Source organism: Meleagris gallopavo, chromosome 1, assembly GCF_905368555.1.
Source record: "Meleagris gallopavo chromosome 1, MGAL_WU_HG_1.1, whole genome shotgun sequence".
Classification (NCBI taxonomy): domain Eukaryota; kingdom Metazoa; phylum Chordata; class Aves; order Galliformes; family Phasianidae; genus Meleagris; species Meleagris gallopavo.
Window position 1 is genome coordinate 20467272 of NC_139404.1, and position 15397 is coordinate 20482668.

At 39.2% G+C, this 15397-nt stretch overlaps 1 protein-coding gene across 5 annotated transcripts; it reads left to right on the forward strand.

Annotated features, from left to right (window-relative positions):
- Positions 1 to 700: 700 nt before the first annotated feature.
- ZNF800 (zinc finger protein 800) lies at positions 701 to 15168 on the forward strand. Of its 5 annotated transcripts, none has more exons than XM_085218350.1 (6): positions 701 to 843; positions 1407 to 1514; positions 3642 to 3737; positions 7560 to 7703; positions 10374 to 12129; positions 13053 to 15168. In XM_085218350.1, coding segments are annotated over exons 2-6 (2058 nt in total). In that variant the 5' UTR covers positions 701 to 843; positions 1407 to 1453; the 3' UTR covers positions 13054 to 15168. The 5 variants fall into 5 exon arrangements, with proteins under 5 accessions (XP_085074476.1, XP_085074451.1, XP_085074462.1 ...); XM_085218325.1 differs by having other exon boundaries at positions 13519 to 15168; XM_085218342.1 differs by having other exon boundaries at positions 702 to 843; positions 13515 to 15168.
- The last annotated feature ends 229 nt before the right edge of the window (positions 15169 to 15397 follow it).

Below are 15397 nucleotides of genomic sequence, written 5' to 3' on the forward strand. Positions count from 1 at the left end.
ACTGCACTGCTTACACACAGTGGCTGGAGATGGCAAAAACTCCCAGAGGCTGCTGTGAAGACCAGCATGACCGAGGCATGGCATGGACAGCAGGTTCGACTTTGAACTGTCTGAAGCCGTGAATCCTGTCTCCACTGCACAGCAATTCCACACAAGCCGAAGCCTGGCCCATCATTTCCTCAGCGATTTTCCTGTAACGATGCGTTTATTTCTCGCATTTCCTAACAAATGATATTTCTTACGCAAAGGAAGGTTTTCACGACGAGGAAGAAGTCTCTCGTTTGACAAACTTTTTCCTTTGGCAAAAATCGATTAACACCATTCCGATCTCCTGTTGCCGAAGTTTGGATTGCACATCGCGGAAACCTCTCAGCGAATTTCTCCGTCCTCCAGGCGTGGAAAACATCGATTCACTCCGCTTCTCGGCAACTCAACCGCAACAACTTTTTCAAACGACGCGGGCCGGGCTGCGACAGGGCAGCGGCACCACCGCGAGCGACGGCGGCTGCTCCCGCCAACGTCCGGACGGCGGCACGCCGGAGCGCCGCCGCGCACCCCCGGCGGCGGGCAGGACGCCGGGCTCCCTCGGCCGCCGAGCCGCTCGCGCCGCAGCCCGGCGCCAACGGCCGCGTGCCGCCGCCCGGCACCTGTGCGGCACGGGCGGGGGAGCGGCGGGCGAGAGGCGCCTGCGCACTGCGCGCCGCGCGGCCCCTCGCCGCCACGGCCGCAGTCACTTCCTGCCCCTGTGCCCATCCGGCTCCGGGGTCAGCGGCCGCCGCTCTGGCGGGACAGGGGCGAATAAAGTGGAGTTCGGGGCGGGGGAGGCCGCCCGTCCGCTCCCAGGTAGGGGACGGCGAGCGGCGGTCCCGCGGCGGTCCGCGCGCCGCTCCCTGCCGCTGCCGCCGGCGGCGTTCGGCGCCCGCTGTCACCTGCCGCCCGCCCGTCCCTTCCTCCCCTCCTCCCCGAGGCTGGCGCGTGGCGGCCCGGCGGGCTCTCCCGGCCGCGGCTCCGCGGTGCTCGCTCTGCTCCGTTCCCTCACGCCCGGCCCGGCCCGGCGAGCTGCCGGCGGCGCGGTTCCGCTCCCTCCGCCGCGCGGGAGTTGCGAGGTGGCGGCGGGGAGCGGCGCGGGGCTGCGAGCGCGGCTGAGGAGAGAGGAGGAGGGCGGGATGGATGGAAGGCAGGAAGGAAGGGCGGCGGGAGCGCGGCGGGGCGGCCGGGGCGCAGGTGGCGGCGGGCGGGCGAGGGCTGGAGCGGGCCGGGCCGCGCGGGAGCGGCGGGGCCGTGCGCTCCGGGAGAGCCGCTGCGAACAATGGAAGGGCCGAGCGCGGGGGGCCGCCGCGGAGCCGGGTGCGCGGCGTTCGCGCTTTCGCTCCGCGGAGCTGACGGCCGTCTGCTCGTTTCGGCAGGAGCGAGCCGCTGCATGTAGAAGGACCGCGGGTCGTGCGCACGGAAAATGCCTCTGCGAGACAAGTGCTGTCAGACGGAGCACCACCACCACGGCTGCTGCGAGCCAGGTACGGCGCGGGGGCGGCCGTGCGGAGCTGCGGGATCCCGGGGGTGACAGATGTGCGTCGTCGGGGGGCGGCCGGGGCGTGCCGCCGTTCTGGATTCTGCTGGAGCTGTCCTTAAGTACCCTCGAGTGCAAGCTGCTCGGTGGGATCGCTCCTCGGATCCTGTGGGGTGCCTCGTTGTAACCCATGGCTCCAGGTGGGCGCTGTGTGCCTGTCAGAGGCAGGCGACAAAACGTGTGAAGACTCCAAGTGTTCTTGTTCTGAGAAGTGGAGTGTCTTGGTCTGTCTTCAGTTTCTTTTCTTGTTAAGCGACGTTTCTGGCAATCTCTTGCATTCTTTGAGTATCCCTTTACTTTGTCCCTCCTCTGGTGAGCTCTGATGAGCATAAGGATCTTCTTGTCAAGTGGGGGGAAAAAAAACCCTGAAATTCCTAAACCTCCTGTCTGCATCCCAATGCTGTGTGACACGGGAGATGCTGCTAGTAGAAAGTCCTTGGAAGTTTCAGCTAGCTCGCTTGATTTTCTGTAATCGTTATGCCCGCTGTTATAATTGGTAGCCTGAAAGTAAACTTGGTTCCTTTCTTCTTGCTTTACTGTAGAATTTGTTATTTGGATGCTTTCACTTGCATTTGAAAAAGAAAGGCATCTGTTTTTTGGAATTAGTACTTGAAAGTCTGCGTGGCAGCTTGATAATACTCCTTTAATTAAATGTAATTTGAGAGAAAGTACTGTTCAGCTAGGAGAAACACTTTTTGTGTTTAAGATGTTTTCATTTTTTATAAGGGCTTACATACTTTTCTTGCCCTACAAATAAAAGTGATGTGTGATGCCTGCTTCATGTATGTCGCTCCTTCATATCAGTGGCTATTACATATGCATGTTAGGGGCAGTATGCAACCCAAAGTACACTATTTTAAAGAAGATGGAATGGGCTAGTAGAATACAATATGTCATTGTGTTAGAAATCCCTAAACAATTAGCTGATTTGTAATGGTTGTTACATGTTCATATATAACAGTATATTATGGGGCCAGCACAGTTGTGTGGTGTGTTCATTTTATCATTCCTTTCTTAGACTGCTTTTTCTTTCTGATGTTCTTTTCAGCTTGAATTTACTTATAACCTTACATCCTGCATTTCCTGCATTTAGTCTACTTGCAGTTGGTAAACCTGAATAGATTTTCACGATGCTGTTAGTGCTCTTTACTAAAACATACATTTCTTAGAGGTGCTCTGTGCTGGCATTAGAAATGGAGACCTAAAAATGGGCTAATTGCCTCATAGAATGAGCAACAGAGGAGCTACAAGTTAGTTTTGCTAATAACAAAGATGACTGAAGTGATTTTTGCAAACTTGTGGTTGAGTAAATGCTGGTATTCGTGTAAATTTAGTATTCCATCTGAGCAAAGCTTGGTTGGTTTTTGAATATACAGCAACAGAATGCTGTGAATTCTTTGTGCATGAGCACTGTGTATCAGAATAAGTAATAATCTTTCTGCTGGATAAATCTTATAATAGGTTTTATGAAGATTCCAATGTAACATGAGACTTCAAATTGTTACTTTTGCAGTTTGCTTGAACCAGAAGCATTTTTTGAATGTAGATTTTATTGTGAAAACTATTATAGTACCTGTCTGTGGACCATACTAGTTAGATATGCTTGTGCTTTGTTCTGATCATGGTGGAATGGATGTGAATTCAGGGTGTAGTGACAGGACTGAACGTAGTACGTTCAGAAGAGATGTGTTTGGTAATTTTTTGTACATCTGCTTTGTTGTTTTGGTTTGAACGATGGGAGTCAGGTAGGCTGCTTTAGGGAACTGCCTTAACTGATGGAAACTTCTGATAAGTCAGCATGGTTTAGTATGTTTATGTTTTATACTCATAGCTTTGAATACATTCTTGATTTGACTAATCAACATGATAGCATACTCTCAGAAGGTGTCATGTCTGGAACAGTCACTATCTGATTTTTTTAATTCACTCTTGATGAGAATTTTTACCTCAGACAACTTGTGCTGCATTCTTGGCCTTTTGCTTTAGCTAGCTTACTCTATACTTTGAAAATCTATAATTTAATAACAATCATCTTTGCTTTCTCAAATGACTTATTATCTTTTATGTATTTCAGTGCATATATTGGAACCTGGTGATCCTCCATTATTACAGCAGCCTTTGCAAACATCAAAATCTGGTATTCAGCAAATCATCGAGTGTTTTCGATCAGGTATAAAGCTGTGACTTAACTCTTAGAAAAGTTTATTACCTTGTTTTAACAGTTATTCATTTAGGGTATATTTAGTGTATATTGAAACAAAACAAAAAATCAACACCTGACTTTCTACATATTTGCAAAATATTGATGGGTTTTTGTTATTAAGTGATATTTCTTCTTGTCTGCGTTTTCATGTAGGCTGGTCAAGTTATAGCTCCTGCTGTATAATCATCTTTCAAAACCAATTTTTTTTTAAATAGCTTGTTCTTTTGCTTTATGTTATCCCTCCAGCTGTTTATTAATGAATTCATCCTAAAACTCTTGAGCAGCAGACAAAATTCAGTATTTGCCTTGAACTTTTTAGAACTGCTGTATCATATTACTTTTATGGTGTTCCTCGACTCTTTTTTGGAGTTGCAATTCATAGCAGTGAACCTAAGAATAACAGCTGAGCGTTTGGATGAGCGTACCAAGGGTGATTGAAACCTGTAATGCTTTCAAGCTGGTTCTACAATTCTGATGTGGCAAAGCAAACTTAGTGCAAGAACACTGAGTTTGTACTTTTAAGCAGTTACATAAAAAGATTTAAATAAAGCAACAGAGCTTTATGTCTATGAAGTAAGTGTTTCACATATAAGTCATTGCTGGTATGCAATGGGCTGCGTGTCTGGGCTGAGTTTTGTAGAATGACACAGTATTGTGTATGTTCTCCACATCCATTTAAAAACTTCATACAAAAAAGAAAACTGGAGATGAGAGTCATTAGCAACCTTGTTTATAAGTGTGAGTGTTTGAATGAAATTGCCATAAAGCCTCAAATATGTGTGGCGGGCCTGTTTGATTTGAAGCAGGCTAATGGTATTTCAGTTGGCGCTAGCACAAACTGCAAGTAGTCTGTCTCAAGGCAGCTTCTAGATTGTCCTTTCTGGCATTTGTTAAATTGATAGCCTACGTTGTTGTCTTCGTGGCAGTTGGACAGAAGGCAAAATGACTTGGAACAGGATTTTGAAGTTAGTTTTGAACACACAATTTTTCATTTTGCTAAGGAGCTCTTTCGATTCTTACGGTAACCTTAAAGAAACAGAGCTTAAAGCCATAACCATGAAAGCAGTTTTAGCAGAAGGCTTCTCCAGTCTTACAGAGCGTTAAGGATAACGAATTAATTACTAACTCCTTTCTAGTTGCATTAGATTCAAATACAACCAAATCATAATGTAGTAAACAGCATTCTTATATGAATCTTAGAATGAATCACGGAATGGCCTGGGTTGAAAAGGACCGCGATGATCATCCAGTTTCAACCCCCCTGCTATGTGCAGGGTTGCCAACCACTACACCAGGCTGCCCAGAGCCACATCCAGCCTGGCCTTTAAGTTCTGGACTTCTGTAATGATGTTATAGAATAGAATGTTCTCCTATGAGAAAGTGAACTGTTGAGATTTTTCTGAGAAGTGAAATTGCTTGCTGAGGGCCTAACCTTGGCTGTTTCTGCCAGAGAATTGTTTGCAGTGACTGATACTCTGTATCAGTTTCTTTTGACAGTGATGCATTCTGTCAGCTACATCTACAGCTATTAACATGATTCAGTGTAGTATTGCTTGCCCCAATGAAATGCAACTATGAAATAAAGCTATGGTAAGCTGGAGAAAGCATTTGCTGGTGGAAAATTGACTGTTCCTTGCCACAGTGGGTAGTTGGTGAAGAATGTGCAGATGCTTGCTTTTTCTCTGCCTGATGAGTCAACAAAACCAATGGTTGCTTTAACTTATTTTCTGTTTCCAGGAGTTTGGAAAGGTCCATTGTATAATCCACAAGGACCCATTAATAATAAGTAATTAACTCTTATGTAAAGCTTCACGGCATAAGAAAGATTTGAAGCCAAAGGAACCACTGCATCTTCTAGTCTCACCTCTAGTATAAGTCCTTAAAATTCCTAAGACTGATAGTTTGAATTAGACAATCCTTCAGTACTGAATGGAAGAGAAAGAACTTTCATTATTACATGAGAGAGAGAGGTGAGAGAGAGGGATTGAGGGATTGATTAGGAAGGAGAGGTAAATTAGATGATTATTTTCATTCGAAGGGTTTATTTGTGTCTAGGACATGCACTGACAGCACAAGTCAAATTTTATTTCATGGTGTACTGACACCAAGCTTGAGGCCTTTTATTTGGATTATAGGTAGTGACTTATTGGAATTTCATCTACATGGAGCATGTTCAGTTTTGTTCAGCTGTGTTTTCATGTTATTTTCTTTATATGCAGGCATTGAAGTATTCGTGGATGAGATTTCAGTAAATAACGCATCCTTAGGGGAACTCTATGCAGTTCTCAAATTTGGGATTTTTCAATAAATGCAAGTATTTTTCCAGGGGTCTGTTCTATGTAGAAATGCAGATCAGATGAAGATTAGGTTGATAACACTTGAGGGAAAGAGCAGTGAGAGAAAAAGACAAGAACCTAGGGCAGTGGCCCAGGAAAGGCATAGGCAGAGAAAAAAATTGAATGGTAGCCTCAGACAGTCAAGTTTGGTTCTAAGCAATTGAAGAAGGTACTGTGCTTTACTAAAATGCAGTTATAAAAAGATTTATAGCATTATTAGGCCAAGAAATAGAAAGCTAACTAGATAAGGTCTATTCACATTGAAGAACAACTCTGGAATTATTTATATTTGAACAAGCTTTTTGTTTAGAACATAATTCTGCAGTGTGACCAAGTCTGATCTTTAAATGGAATCCTTAACTGTCCACGTTGACCAAAACCTTGAGCTTCTATGTTTCAGCTGGAAGTGTGTATCTTGATGCCATTTTTGCTGTTTCTTAGTTGTCTGTTACACAGGTGATACTTTGCCAACTTTCATTATAGTTCTGCTGTTTTGACTAATTTAGATTAATTTTGTTTTGTTCCTCTATTAAAAATAAAATGAAGTTAGAGCAATTAGCTGAATTTGTTTAGCCAGCATTTCCTTCTGGTTTGGCATGGTAAGTATTTATCATTCAGTAATTCATTGCTCATTGTGGACATTATGTTCATAGTTCTAGCGAGATATGAAATGGAGGAATGGATTTCAAGTGTAACGTAAACAAAAGATTCAAAATTTAAGCAAGGCAGGAGCTGGAAAACACCTACAGTGCTAGATCAAACTTATCCTTGTGTGTTTGGATATTTTATTTTTGAATATACTATGCATATGTATACAGTAGTCTGGAACACCTGCACATTTTGTTGAGCAGTGTGTGTTTTAAGGGAAAATTTTCTGAGTTATTTTATTCTTTTTGCAGGCTAAAAATGTGTCTCCAGTTCTATTTTCTTCCATAAGTATGATCACCTTTATCTTGTATCACATGCCTGGATGTAGTAACGTTGATGTTAGCTCTTTGTGCTTTATTCTAAACTCTGTAGTTTTTTTTCCTTACCTCATAATTTATTATGTGAAATAGCTGCATTTTTATTGCTTTCTTAACATGATGAGCTTTTTTAAACTTTAGGTGCTTATTCCCTCCTCCTAGAAGATTGTATTACAGCAACCAGATATTGTACCATGGAATCCTTATTCATGTTAGCTGTTGGTTTTGGTCTAAGTCATTATTCTGTTTGTTCTCTGTAAGCTGTAATATGTGTAAACTTTAATTTTTATGTATTTATTTCAAACTAGGCTTATTTTCATAATGGAAGTTGATTACATATCGTAAACTGTGCAGTGAAATAGCATTAATGCAAGATGAAATGCTGATATGATTGTTGTGTTATAAAAATGCTTTTGCTTTCATGTGATGATGCGAGTTAAAAAATGAACAGAAAACCTTCCTTAAGTAAAATGTTTCTTTTATTACAGGAACTAAACAACTTAAGCATATCTTGTTGAAAGATGTGGACACCATTTTTGAGTGTAAATTGTGCCGGAGTCTCTTCAGGGGATTACCAAATTTAATTACTCATAAAAAGTTTTATTGTCCTCCAAGTCTTCAGATGGATGATAGTAAGTTTTCCTAATTTTAGTATCTAATAAAGCCACCTGAAATTGAGAAACTTCCTTTTTGTACCCTTTGTACAAATGCACAAGAACAAGATGCAGAAAACTGATGTGGAATTAAATTTAAATGGTAATGTATGTTGATAACCTTTATGATAGAAAAGAAGCTACAGTGCTGAATGAAAATGTGTTAACAGGACAGACCCATAAAATAATCAAACATGAATATAATAAGACATGAATATATGTCCAGTGCTTTAATGAAAGATGTCACTGTTAATGATTTTTAATTCTTCCACTTTTTCTTCTTTGTTTTTTTTCCTCTTTTTATTGTGGAAGATAATAAAAAGCTCACCATGATCTGGGAAACTGAATCTCATACAAAAGCTTGGATCTAAGCAAGCATTTCGGTTTTATATCAGTAGAGTTCAAAAAGAGTTTGGCTGGATCATGTAGAGTGATGTGGGTGATGTGTGTCATTTTTTCCTGTATTTGGGAAGTATTTGGTAATCACAGATACAATCCTTCATTGTTAGTCATGAAACACAGACTGAGAAATCACCCTTTTTGAAGACTTTTTCTTCAGTTATACCGTATTCCTTTCTCACTGCTTCACCTCCATCTTCCCTCTGGGAACCAGACAGGATGCCTGGGAACAGCACAAAACTGCACCGGGGAAGTTGAGACCAGACATTAGGAAAAATTTCTTTGCCATGAGGATGGTCAAATGTCTATCAAGCGTGAGAGATAAGTAGCTGATGTCCCCAAGCCTGTCAGCATTCAGGAAGCATTTGGGCATTACCCCTCGATGATGTGCTTAAACTTTTGGCTAGCTCTGATGGGAGTTGGCAGTTGGACTTGATGATCTTTGAAGGTCCCTTCCAACTGAACTGTTCTATATTCCTGGGGCATTTCTGTGATCATGTCTAGCCCACTTTCTTTTTTGTAGAGAGTAAACTTTATTATTAAAAGTAATTAAAAGGAAAAAAAATGCATCTATTTGCATTAAAAAAAAAAAAAACACCACAATGATTAAAGATTCATTTCAAGTGATAATAATTTGTTGATCTCAGTAAAGCTGAATAACTGGGAAATGTGCCAGCTTTTAAAGTGTTTTGTAAAGCTGCTTTTGTTATCATGTTTGTCTTTGTTGGCTTCATCAACATTGGTGTGATGATGATTTTTCTTTAGTGTCCTTGTACCTCAACATTTCAAAAACTATGGAATTATAAGTACATGTGACTTAAATGCAGGAATGTCTAAGCAAAATCCTGAGTAAACTTCCAGTTTAGCTGTTGGCTAGGTTTCCTTTAGTTGGCTGCTTGGCTGATACATTTCATTGTTCAGTTGGAAGGGTTCAAATGAAAACAATAGTGCTGTGTGCTCCAAATGAAAAGAATAATACTAGATGCTCTGAATTAAGTTGCTGGCCTGAAGAAGATCTTCAAATCATTGTGGGGAATTTCAAATGGTATCATCGCAGTGCCTTGTGTTTTTACGTTAGTGCGCTGGGGTTTTAGTTGTGCCAGTGCTGACGTTTAGCTTGCAATGCTGGAAACTAGATCATTGAACTTGGCATTTAAAAACAGAATGTTTCTCAGGGTTGTGATATCATCAGTAGCTTGTAAGCAAATAGGATTTTTTTTAATCTCATTTTTCATTTCATAATACAAAACCTGTAGGGTATCTCTCACTCCGGGGAGGGGGGGGAAAGGCAGTAAGATTATCATACTTTTGCTTTTAAAAAAAATACAATACACAGTAGCCAACAATGTAAATGATTCAAAAACATGGAATGAACTTTTTTTGAAAGTAAGTATGTTGAAACAGTACTTCAAGGGCAAACTTACACTTGTTAAGTTTCCTTTTTTGCTTATGCCGATAAAGGAGAACCACTGTATCTTCTTTTCTTGCTTTTTTTTTTTTTTTTAAGTCTGTTTCAACTCATTGTCAGGGCAGACCATAATATGAACTTTTGGAGAAGCTCAGTGGAGTCATTTCTTGAAGTAAATTCTTTCACGGAATTGTTTTGAGAAATTAGTAGGAAAAAAAAAATCCAAAATAATACAGAATTTTTTGTCCTTACTTTTGCTATTAAGTCTCTCAAGTGTTTTGGTAGTCCTAAGAGTTTTCACTGTCCCAGAAGTTATGTTCTGTCTCATCTTTGTCTGTCCTCACGCAATGCTTAGGTGATACAGACATTTCGTTGGCTCTTAAGGACTGCTCAGAATTCATGGCTAAGAGCTTGTTTCCAGAACTGGGTTCATTTATTGAGGATGCCTGTTTCCAGCAGTAGAAAAACTGGATTTTAATTGTACTTCAGACTTAGCTGCACACCTAAGAACAAGTGCAATTTTATGTCCTTAGTTTTGCAATTGGTAGTGACTTCTAGAGAACAATTTAATTTGAAGCAAACTAGTTTTCAGCTTAGGTGGCTTCCACATTAGCATACTGGAAGGATTTAGTTCCACAGTCAGCTTCTAATAAGAGTGTCACTTATACTGATTTATTAAAAATGATTACTCAAAGCCTTTATGTGTGAAAAATAGTAACAATTGTGCACATTTGGTGTCTGAATTAACTCAGTGGTGGAAAGACACTTTGAGGTTTGTGAAACTTAATTCAAAATTGCCAATCATTTAAACATGTCTTTGCTTTTTTTTTTTTCTTCCCCAGACCTTCCAGATATAAATGATAAACAGAGTCAAGCCATAAGTGATCTCCTAGAAGCAATCTATCCAAGAGTAGATAAGCAAGAATATATAGTTAGACTAGACCCTATAGAAACGAATCAGAATGCTGTATTTCAGTATGTGTCAAGGACTGATAGCCCAGATGAGAACACAGAAAGTAGTAGTGCTCCTGATCAAGCTCCAGTACCAATACAGGAACCCAGCACTGAACCACCCAAGGCTGTTTCAGCTCCTGCTCCAGTTGGGGAGACTGTGGAATTACCTCCTGCTGATCCTGTTACAAACAAGCTGACCCCTACTCCTGAAGAACAGCCCCCAGCCGTAACACCTGAAGTGGACTCTTTGGATAATTCTGATTTTGGCCACCAGTTGATTTGTTGTCTTTGTAGAAAAGAATTTCATTCTAGACGCAGTGTTCGCCGGCATATTAGAAAAGTACACAAAAAAAAGATGGAAGAGCTGAAGAAGTACATAGAAACAAAAAAGAAACCAAATCTGTGCTCTGCAAAAGGCCGAAATAAGAACGTTCTTGTAGCATTAGGTAGAAGTTGTCCTGTGTGTTATAAATCATTTGCCACAAAAGCCAATGTAAGAAGGCATTTTGATGAAGTCCATAGAGGATTAAGAAGGGATTCCATTACTCCTGATATAGCTACAAAGCCTGGGCAACCTTTGTTCTTGGATACAGTTTCTGCTAAAAAATCTTTTAAGACCCGAAAACAAAAGTCGTCTTCAAAGGCTGAATACAATTTAACTGCATGCAAATGCCTTCTGTGCAAGAGAAAATATAGTTCACAAATAATGCTGAAAAGGCACATGCAAATTGTTCACAAGATAACTCTTTCTGGAAAGAACTCTAAAAGAGAGAAAGGGCCCAACAATACTGCCAATGGAACAGAAATAAAACTAAAAGTTGAACCAGCAGATTCTGTAGAACCTTCGCCCCCTTCCATCGCTCTTTCTCCACAGAATGAATTAAAGGGAACAAATCATTCAAATGAGAAAAAGAACACACCGTCAGCACAGAAAAATAAAGTTAAACAGGACTCTGAAAACCCTAAATCAACCTCTAAGTCAACCACTAAATCAACCTGTAAATCAACTACTAAATCAACTTCTAAGTCAACCAATGCATCTGCTGCAGGTGGCCAGCAAAAAACCAGGAAGCCAAAACTTTCAGCTGGCTTTGACTTCAAGCAGCTTTACTGTAAACTCTGTAAACGCCAATTTACTTCGAAACAGAACTTGACAAAGCACATTGAATTACACACAGATGGAAATAACATTTATGTTAAATACTACAGGTGTCCTCTCTGCTCTTATGAAACACGTCGCAAACGTGATGTGATAAGGCATATAACTGTAGTTCATAAAAAGTCACCACGCTACCTTGGGAAAATAACTGCAAGTTTAGAAATTAGAGCAATAAAAAAGCCAATTGATCTGGTTCTAAATAAGGTGACAAAAAGAGGCCCTCAGAGGGATGAAACAAAACAGATTGGTTCAAAACACGATGTCACCTCTAATTCGCCCAATAAAAAGTATGAAGGAGCTGATGTTGGCATTGAAGTAAAAGTAACAAAAAACTTTTCTCTTCACCGATGCAATAAGTGTGGGAAAGCATTTGCCAGAAAAGCTTTTCTAGAACATCATAAGAAAACCCACAAGGCGAATGTATCTCATTCACCTGAAGAAAACAAAACCAAAGGCAGAAGTACGAGATCTAAAGCTGTTGTCTGGTGAGGAAAATATAGTGTTTTGTCTTTTCTTTTTCCCCAAACAAAATGGAAAGCACTGCCTTTTATGTTCTGTTGTTGATATATTGCCAAAAACATATTGTTCCATAGATTTTATGGTTTAGCTGTTTAAATACTGTGACATATGTCTGAATTGTTTCTTAATTTTTTTTTTTTTTTTAGAGTTTAGGAAAAGAGTTAATTTCTAAATTTATCATGGCAGGAAGTTGGAGTAGAATATAGATTAAGCTGTACCAAGTTGATGCCTTAAGGCATCTGTAATCAAGCTAATGTAAGGATGTTTCTAAAATAGCATGTTTTCAAATTATCAGTGCCTTTGGTTCATTTGAATAACTTAGCCTGCTAATGAACATCTCGGTAACCTCACTGAAGAAGCGCTAAAAGTACCATGGTAAAAGCTGTTGGCAGAAAATTTCTCTATGGACATATTAGAATTATTATTTTATAAATATGTATATATAATATGTATTGTCTGTGCTCTGTCCACAGAAAGACATACAACAGTTTCTTTGAATGTAATTTGGATGCTTAATTTCTTTGGTTTAAAATGAGTTTGAGTTAAGTTCCTAAGGACACTTCTAAAAATTGTCAGATTTAGGATTTAATCCTTGTAGTACTTATTTATATAAGCACAAGTTTGGAGACTTCTGGTGATTCATTTTTTAAAATGTTTGAACCTCATAATTTTTTTTGTTTTAGCCTAAATATTTATACAAGTCTGGCCAAGAATTTTCTTAATTTCTGCCTCTACAGAACACTGGGATGTTTTTTACACTTGGGGGATTTGTATTTGTATTTTTTTAGTTTTCTGTTGCCTTCATGTTAAGGATTAGAGATGGTCTGATTTTTAAGAGAACCTTTTAAAAAGGGAAATTATATACATAAGTGATAATTTTGTATTACAGAATGACTGAGTGATGCCTGAAGACTTGGGGATTGTACAAAAATGAACTGGGGAGACGTTAGTGATACCTATAAGAGTTTTTAACGTCTTTGTTCAGAAATATCCTTTTAGCATATTTGGTGAAAAGAAAACCAAGTTATATGTGCCTTATTCCATCTTTTCACTCTGAAATTCTGTATCCTAGAAGGTAATTTGATTCGAGTTTAGCTTCTGTAGTGAATTGCTACCTAGCTATGTTTAAACATAATGTGAAACGTGTGGCTTCCTAGCAAATCTGGGTTAAATGGGATGGAACTTCAAAAAATGAGCTGAGCTGGACCTTGAATTATGGTGATTTTAAGAGGTCTTTTGTATTTTGATGGTAAATTAAAGATTTGAGCTTATGAGTTATTTATGTTGTGTAATTTAAAACAGGATTGTACTGGTAAATGCAAAGTATTAATTTATTCCCATTTCTTCTCAGATAGGTTCAAGTGATGTTCGGAAAATTTGGAGTTCATTTGCATGAAAAAGACTTTAATGTGGTGTTGGAACTGCTAATATCTTGATAATGGTACTATAAGGAGGAAATATCTTCATAAGCTGTTGTTTTCTTACTAAATTACATCCATTCTGACTGCATGTTGTTAGTGCCTCCTCCCAAAACACTGCTGTAGTTGAAATGCACTTGTGCTTCTAAATTAGCAGTTAACTGTGCTTGTCTCTATACAGTTGAGGTTTGATACGAACTTTCTGAACTTAAAAAACCCATACAGAGGCAACTTGACAAACAACAGCTTTGGAAGAAGACTTTTGTTCCTCATTTAGGAAATCATCTTCAGAGAGCTCATCGTACTGTTCCTCCCTGATAGTGCTAATTGATGAACAGCTCTGACTTTTTTTGTGATATCCTACTTTGGCAATTGTTGTTATATACTGTTTTAAACTTATTACAAATGAATGTATAAGAGCAAACATGTAGTGTATATTGGCTGAATTGTACTAATTTTTAGTATTTGCCATAACATCAGTTTGTTCATATAGACTAATTTCCCAGTTCTGGGATGTTCTGAATTTCACTATACCACAGTTGCTTCAAAGATGTCCATATTTTTTACCATGTGTGGTTCATTGGACAACTTGGTAAACATCTAGGATGTTTACAAGAATATCCACATTCCTCTATTCTTTATTATTTTTTAAAAAAATTATACAACAAGCACTTTAATGATAGTTGCAGTTTATTTTTTCAATTTATTTTTTGAAAGATCAACACACTAATGTTAATATGAAGGTAGTGAATATTCGTCGATGTGTTATAGACAGACAATCTGTGCACAACCACTTATAATGTTAGTTTATTGCATTAAATATTAATAAAAAGGGAGGATAGTATGAGAGAAACTCCGAGTAATTTTTCTCTCGATATGATAAATGACCACTATAGATAGCACTTGAATTTGTATAATTTGGAAAATGTTTTAGATCTTTTTTATTTTAACCTTTTAACCAGGACTTTAGGAAACCTGTTGCATGCCTGCCATTATGGAATTCTTGGCGGGTTTCTTGCAACAGTGGTTTTGTTTTGTTTTGTCTTTTGTTTTTTGTTTTGTGTTTTAGAAAATATTTTGTTTAGTGATTTGTGTCAAATTGCTACAGTTTGAAAGGTACTGTACATCAGAAGAAATACCGTGTTTTTTATATAGGTTTACTCCTTTACTTAGGGAGATGCCTCATGTTCATATATACTTTTTGTATAAAATATATCTAAAATTGTTGATCACAAGATCAGGAGTAAAAATACTTTTATGGATAGAGAACTATTTGGCCCTGTTAGTGCATTGCACTACAAGTACTGTGAATAGGAACTGGACCGTAGCTGTTGCTCGAAATGTTCTATATTGAATGTACATGCTTTTGTTTGGATAAATGTACTGCATTTGGTTGAAAATAAAGCAGACTGGAAATCACTTTTAAGTGTGCATAAACAGAAAGATGTTTTTGTAAACCTGGAGTATCTGTCATTCCACAATCAGAAAGTACAATTTTGCATTTTTTGTAAAGCTTATCGTCTGATCATTGAAACTAGTTGTTTGTAATATTCTGTTGTAATAAATGTTTTTGTTTTGATATTAAAAGTTTGGCACTTGTGGAGTGAATGTTTCTCCACCTTATGGTTGACCCTCTGATAATGACTTTTTGTTATTTGTATAGGTATCTCCTTTCTAATTAAGTGTTTGCTTTTATTATCCTTTTAAAACAAAATTGAATACAGATATTGAAGGAGATAGGCTGTGTGTTTACTTGTTACTAAGAAAATTGAGTTATCTAGTTTGCATTGTGAATTATGTTGCTGGCCAGAGAATT

Excerpts from the sequence above, each read along its gene's own strand:
- ZNF800 (XM_085218325.1), top strand. The coding sequence starts at position 1,454 with ATGCCTCTGCGAGACAAGTGCTGTCAGACGGAGCACCACCACCACGGC. Across the intron at positions 3,738-7,559 it reads CATCGAGTGTTTTCGATCAG|GAACTAAACAACTTAAGCAT; the intron begins GTATAAAGCTGT and ends CTTTTATTACAG. Across the intron at positions 7,704-10,373 it reads AAGTCTTCAGATGGATGATA|ACCTTCCAGATATAAATGAT; the intron begins GTAAGTTTTCCT and ends TTTCTTCCCCAG.